We start from the raw sequence: 6,837 nt of genomic DNA on the forward strand, positions 1-6,837 counted from the left end.
CGCCCTCTCTCCAGCCCTGGAACGTGCAATATAGACCAGGCTAGGTTCTATCTCACAGAAATCCACCTGCCTCTGTCTCCCTAGTGCTGGGAGTAAAGGTGTACATCTCCACACCCAGTGAACTCTTACATTTTAAAATATAAATTATGGGACTGGATACATGACTCAGTGGCCCATAGCACTTGCTGTTCTTTCAGACAATTCAGATTTGGCTCCTAGCGGTCACGTTGGGAAACTGTGCTGGTTAATTTTTGTCAGTTTGACACAAACTTAGAAATACCTGAGAAAAGTAAATCTCAGTTGAGGAATTTACTCCATCACATTGACCTGTGGGCATTTTCTTGACTTTGATTGCTAATTGATGTGGGATGGCCCAGGCAACAGAGGGTGGTGCCGTCCTTGTGCAGGTGGGCCTGGGCTGTATAAGGGAGCTGAGCAAGTCAGAGGATGCACACCAATGAGGAGCCTTCCTCTGCAGTTTCTGCTTCCGTTCCTGAGGTCCTCTTGGCTTCCCTAAATGATGGACTGTCACCTTCCTCCCCCAAGTTGCTTTAAGTCAGGCCTGACTATGCTACCTTTTGAGAGGTCTGCTGAAGACTTCAGAACTTTGGTTGGAAGGAACCATTGCATGCTCAGTGTTATTGGGGAGACTTAGAAGGTAATGTTGAGAGCAATGCAAACAATGAAGGCCTGTCTTGTGACGTTTCAGAGTGAAGATCCAGAGTCTGCCAAAGACTCCATCATGATTGTTCATGAGGTACATTTTAATTAAGAATCTGTGGAAGTGAGAACTTTGCTTTACTGGGACAATCAATGCTGCTTAGCTGGAGCTGAGGAACCAGCTGTGATTAATAAGAGACTATGTAGAGACTCAGGTCTGCTGGTGGATGGTGAAATGAATGAAGGCAAAGGACCAAAGTCTCAGGTGGAGAAAGGCGAGTTTAACTCTGAGTGGCTCTGTATACCTAATGAGCAGGGTCAGCCAAGGATACATCGTGCGAAACATAAATCAAGCAAAGTTCAACGTAAAGGGTGTTTTCCTTTTCTGTCACTAACCAAACACTTTCCCAGAGCTTCAGTCCATGAGAAAGGAAAACAGGAGCCCATCCACTATCAGTCTTACTATCCCAAGGCAGTGTTCTGCCCTTGACTGGGAGGTGGTGTTCCGCCAATGTCCAAACATTCTCTTGTTTTCAAGAGACAGCTGGACTCTATCTTGTCCCTGATTCATCTTCTGCAGAACTGAGTTTGTCAAGATTAGCTTCATTGAGGCAAAGTCTTCTGGGTATTATCTTGTCAGGAGCAGCACTCAAAAGCTGTGGTCCAGAGGATCCAAGACTGCATCACTAGTTAGAAGATGTACTTGGAAATGTGTGTCTCCAATATGGTGCTGTTTTTGAAGTCACTAAGGGGGCAGTGGAGACAGCTGAGACTTGGCACTGTGTGAGGTGAAGAGAAGGAATTGGTGAGGTTGTGACTTCAGTTGCCGTGGAGATCCCAGAATATTGGAAATGCCAGGACTGTGGGATGACCATTAGGGACATTGGCATGTGTGGAGTGGAGGCAGTCTGAGCCCATGAGATATGTGCAAGCTGTAGATGACAGGGTTAGGAAAATGGGACCTCCAAACCCTTCAGAGCCCAGATATCCATGAGTGAGCTCCAGATGTCAGACACTGAACTAAAGGATTTAAGTTATGCTATTGGACTTGGGTTTTGTTTTGATCCGATTGTAATGGTGCCCTTGTTCTTCTCTCTTGGAATAAGAAAGTGCACAATGTATTTATTTTATAAGACTGACACTTGTGTGACTTTGGACTTTTAAGCAGATACTGAACTTTTAAAGCATTGAAATTTTTGAAGATTGTGGGATTTTTAAGTTAGTGCTGTTTTATATTGTGATGGGCTATGGTTTAAAGTGATGTGTTTGTGTGGCAGAGGCTACAAGAAGTGGATTGTGCTGGTCATTTTTTGTCAACGTGATACAAAGTTAGAAATATCTAGTAAAAGAGAATCTCAACTGAGGAATTTTCCCCATCAGATTGGCTTGTGAACATGTCGGTGGGTCATTTTCTTGATTGCTAATTGATGTAGAGGGCCCACCACACTGTGGGCCTGCCATTCCTTGGAGGGCAGGACTGAACTGTATAAGAAAGGTAGCTGAGCAAGCCATGGGAATTCTGCCAATACGTAATATTCCTCCATTGTTTCTGTTAAAGTTTCCACCTCCAGACTCCTGCCTTGAGTTCCTGCCTTGGGTTCCCTCAATGACGGACTGTCACCTGTACACCAAGTCAACACTTTCCTCTCTCAAGGCGCTTTGTATGTCAATGTTTTACCACAGCATCAGTAAGCCAACTAGAACAGAAGTCCACAAGTGCCTGTAACTCCAGTTCCAGGGGATCTGACTCTCTCTCCTGCCCTCCAAAGGACACTCGCATACAGGAGGTACCTGCAAGTATTCTCAGAACCACATACACACACAAAAAAATCTTTAAAAATATATAGTTTACAAATTCATGTACGTGATAGTAGCTTTCCATATGGTTATTTCAAATGACCTCCATTTTGGTTAACACGTCCCTTTCCCTTCATCTCCTCTACCCCTTCATCCTGATCAAATCTCCCTGTAGCCCCAGCTGGCCTGGAATTCCCTATGTAGACCAGGCTGGCAAGGGAAGTGCCTACATTGTACTGGCCTATGGCCATGTCTGTGGGGCATCGTTTTGATTATTGAGTGATGTGGGAGGGTTCAGCCCACTGTGGGTGGTGCCACTCCTGGGCAGACAGACCTATGTTGTATAAGAAAGCAGGTTGAGCAGGAGCCAAGGGAACAAGTCAGTAAGCAGCGTTCCTCCATGGACTGTGCTATAGCTCCTGCCTCTAAGTTCCCGCCCTGAATTTCCACCTTGGGTTCCCTCAGTGGTGAGCTGAGACCCAGGTGAAAAAAAAGATCTACCAATGGTTTTCTGCTCATTTTACTTATTCATGTGACTAACAGTACTACTATCCTCAGATGAGAGTTTAGATCACAATGAGTAACTCAACCAGAGTCCACTGTTCAACTCTCTGCTCATTGCTTCTTGTTTTACAACTGAACTCTGCATGAGGACCTGTATTCTTCATCCAAAGTCCTTCATCAATGAACATTTAAATAAAATGTCTAGTCAAAGATAAATTCTCTTACTAAAATGCCTTAGCTGCTGGGATTAATGACATGTGCCACCATCTCTGGTGAAACATTTAAATTTAATCTGCAAGTTTTTATGAAATAATACTAAATATTCATGAATATCTGTAGTAACTGTTCTTTAAAAAATTTTTTTGCTAATTGCAATTGTTCTTTGATGGTTTCACACATGTACAATGCATACTGATCACTATCATCCCCTACCCTGTCCCTTCTCCCTACTATACCTGCCTACCTGCCTTTATCCCTACAAATCTCTTTCTTCTGTTCATGACTATTAATTTTGTTTAGTGATCAACCAAGTTTAACCAGGGCTGTTTGTGTCACCATATGTTTGTAGTTTTATGCTGTAGCCTGGTGGGCTCAGCAGTGCATACATAACTAAAGGCAATGATTCTCTGTTTCCCAGAACCTATAAATAGCCAATAGCCTGTGAGTCCCTCCTTCTTCCTTGACAGACTGGTGACAGGCCAATCTTGTGTGGTCCAGTGGAGGGAGCCATAGATACTGTGAATTCGTAATTTCTATGGCTGTGTTGTGTAGAACAAGATATTTTGCAGCCAGGCCTTTTTTCCCTTACACTTTTCCCACACCCACTTCTGAAATGTTCCCTGAGCCCTTAGAAGGGGTGATGTAAACATCTATTTAGTGCTGAGCTCTCATTCGTTCTCAGCACCTTGGGCAGCCAGGAGTTACTGCATTCACTGCTATTCCCCTCAAAGAGAGATGGGGAGGTGAGAGGAAGGCACTAAGTGAATCTGCCTGGCCCAGCCGCGCTCTTCTCCATTCTGCTTGTAGCCACTTACAGCTCTCACTGCTCTTCCCAGAGAATGGGGAACTAACTCCAAAGGTAGGTGATTTCTATTTCCCCGTGCATCACAGCCCACACTTGCCACTATATAGATCTGTGTCTTCATATCTACATGGAGCACACAACCAGCTTCCAGGATCCATAGGGAACCATCAATCCAATGCTTACAGTCTGGGCTAAAAATATTTTCTCGTCTCATAGAAATCTATGTATCTGGGTTCCTGAATTCTACTATCCTTCCATCATTCGCGTGTGCACTGGTTTTAATTTAAGATATGCCAGTGGTTTCTACTTTTTCATTTACTCATGTAAATAATATTACTACTAACTTCAGATGAGAGTTTAGAAGATCACAATGGATAACTCAACCAGAGTCTACTGTTCAACTCTCTGCTCATTGCTTCTTGTTCTACAACTGAACTCTGCATGAACACCTGTATTCTTCATTCAAAGTCCTTCATCAATGAGCATTTAAATAAAATGTCTAGTCAAAGATAAATTCTCTTACTAAAATGCCTTAATATTTAAAGCAAACTGTACATAAATCACCTGTGTGGTGTGATAGGTGGGCTTCTATTTTACACCTCACATGAAATAACTTTCTATTCCACTGCAGATGTTTCAGTTGCACACTATTATCTATTTAGTCACTTTGGGACATTGTAGAGCAAGTATAAGCTCTCTCTCTCTCTCTCTCTCTCTCTCTCTCTCTCTCTCTCTCTCTCTTTCCTCTCCTCTCCCTTTCATCTCTGTCTCTCTCACACATATACAAATGTTGTTTATTGCTAAATGTGCTAGAAATTCGGCCCAGTCCACAGTCTTACCCCTTCACTGTGATCTGAAAGCCTTTCAGGTAACCATCACAACCATGTATTGTTGGTTCCTGAGTTGCAAACATGACAGTGACCATCATGAATCATCCCTGCAGGGATAAGAAAGTCTCAAACACTCTAGAGCTTTCCACTGAGGAAATCATGAGCAATGATACTTTCTTCATTCTTGACATGTATTTTTTGATACTAAACTTATTTAAAAATGTTTGCACCATATTTATTTTTAATTTCCAACTGCTATTAGGATTCTGACTCATGTATTCATTTATTAAGTACTAATTTCTTTATTTTGCCCTGTTCCCCAACAGAGATGGACACTTATGACATATAATGAAGAACAGTACAATGTTTGATTTTTTCGAAGTCTTCTCTGCCATCTAGTTTCTAAATCTGGTATGGAGACCCAGACATTCTTGCTGGGCAGGACTGGCTGTTCCCAAACCAGTCTCAGCCAGTAGTGGCATTCCGTTTATGATCCTCATTCATGGTTTCCATTTTCCCATTTGATAGCCCCCTTCCTGTGAGTGAGGCAGCCATTAGTTCAATTTCTTGCACCTGAGAAGACACTCCGAGGCAGAAAGAAACTTCTGTTTCGAGTCTGTCTTCTGACAGCCTGAAGTGATGAGTGGTTGTATTGGGCATGTCATGTACTCTGATATGCTAGAGGATATTTTTCCAGAGATCCCAAATGAGTATAAACTGGATTTAAAGACATTTCTAGAACTCTTTGGTTTTGACAAATTATATAATTTCTTCAAGTCTGTTTCCCCCTCCTTTGTAAACCAGGGTCGCCATTCCCAGGGTGGTCCTGAGGATCTGAGATTGTACAGCATATGCTCATGACTTGTTTTTCTTTTCAGGAGCAGTAGTGGAGACTTCCCAAGCATGAACCCAGCCATCTCAACCTGGGGAACTGAAATCACAACAGTGAACGGATATGACATCATTCCACTTACACCCTGTGACATCCGGAGCCTTACCCTGGATTTTCTCGTCCTCATCTTTGCAGTGGTTGGGCTGGCAGGAAATGCCAACGTGCTGTGGCTTCTGGGCTTCCGGTCGCACAGGGATGGCTTCACTGTCTACGTCCTCAACCTGGCTGGGGCTGACTTCCTCTTCCTCTGCATTCTGACTGTATATTCCCTAGAGCGTATCATTGACTCCTTCTACCCCGTCTCCAACTCTGAATCCATCCTTGTCTTTGTCTTCATTGGGCTCATCTTTGCTTACCTTGTTGGTCTGAGCATGCTCAGTGCCATTAGTGCTGAGCGCTGCCTGTCTGTCCTGTGGCCCATCTGGTACCGCTGCCGACGTCCAAGGCACACATCGGCTGTCATCTGTGCTCTGCTCTGGGCCTTGTCTCTGCTTTTAAGCATCCTTGAAGGGAAAAGATGTGGCTCCATGTTGCCCAGTTTTGACTATGATTGGTGTCGGGCATCTGATTTCATCTCTGCTGCGTGGGTGATTGCTTTGTTTGTGGTTCTCTCTGGGTCCAGCCTGGTCCTGCTGGTCAGGATCTTCTACAGACCACATCGGATGCCTGTGACCAGGCTGTATGTGACCATTGCACTTACAGTGCTGGTCTTCCTGCTCCTTGGCCTGCCCTTTGGGATAGAATGGTTTCTTTTAGCATGGATTGAGGATTTTTATTTTTCACTCCCTTGTCATTTGTATGGGCTGACGAAATTCCTGTCGTCTGTTAACAGCTGTGTCAACCCCATCATTTACTTCTTTGTGGGCTCCATTAGGCGATGCAGGTTCCAACGTCGTCACCCTCGTACTTTCAAGCTGATCTTGCAGAGAGCCATGCAGGACATTCCTGAGGAAGAAGAAGGTGAGACCGGTTCTTCAGAAAAGCCCGGAGAAGTGGAAACAGTGTGATGCAGCAGTTGAGAGCTGCTTTGCTCAGACAGAACTGGCTTTGAGAGTTAACTTTGCCCTTTTCAATGTGTGTAACATTCATGACCTGGCTCAGCTGGTAGCCTGACCTGAAATCAGTAGGGA

At 44.0% G+C, this 6,837-nt stretch overlaps 1 protein-coding gene across 1 annotated transcript; it reads left to right on the plus strand.

The window, feature by feature from the left end:
* The first annotated feature begins 5,718 nt into the window (after positions 1 to 5,718).
* LOC103729303 (mas-related G-protein coupled receptor member X2-like) lies at positions 5,719 to 6,714 on the plus strand. The gene has a single exon (XM_008827339.1). It carries the CDS (start codon positions 5,719 to 5,721, stop codon positions 6,712 to 6,714), a length of 996 nt encoding a protein of 331 aa, XP_008825561.1.
* Positions 6,715 to 6,837: the final 123 nt, after the last annotated feature.

Source organism: Nannospalax galili, unplaced genomic scaffold (assembly GCF_000622305.1).
Source record: "Nannospalax galili isolate Female #2095 unplaced genomic scaffold, S.galili_v1.0 scaffold310, whole genome shotgun sequence".
NCBI lineage: Eukaryota > Metazoa > Chordata > Mammalia > Rodentia > Spalacidae > Nannospalax > Nannospalax galili.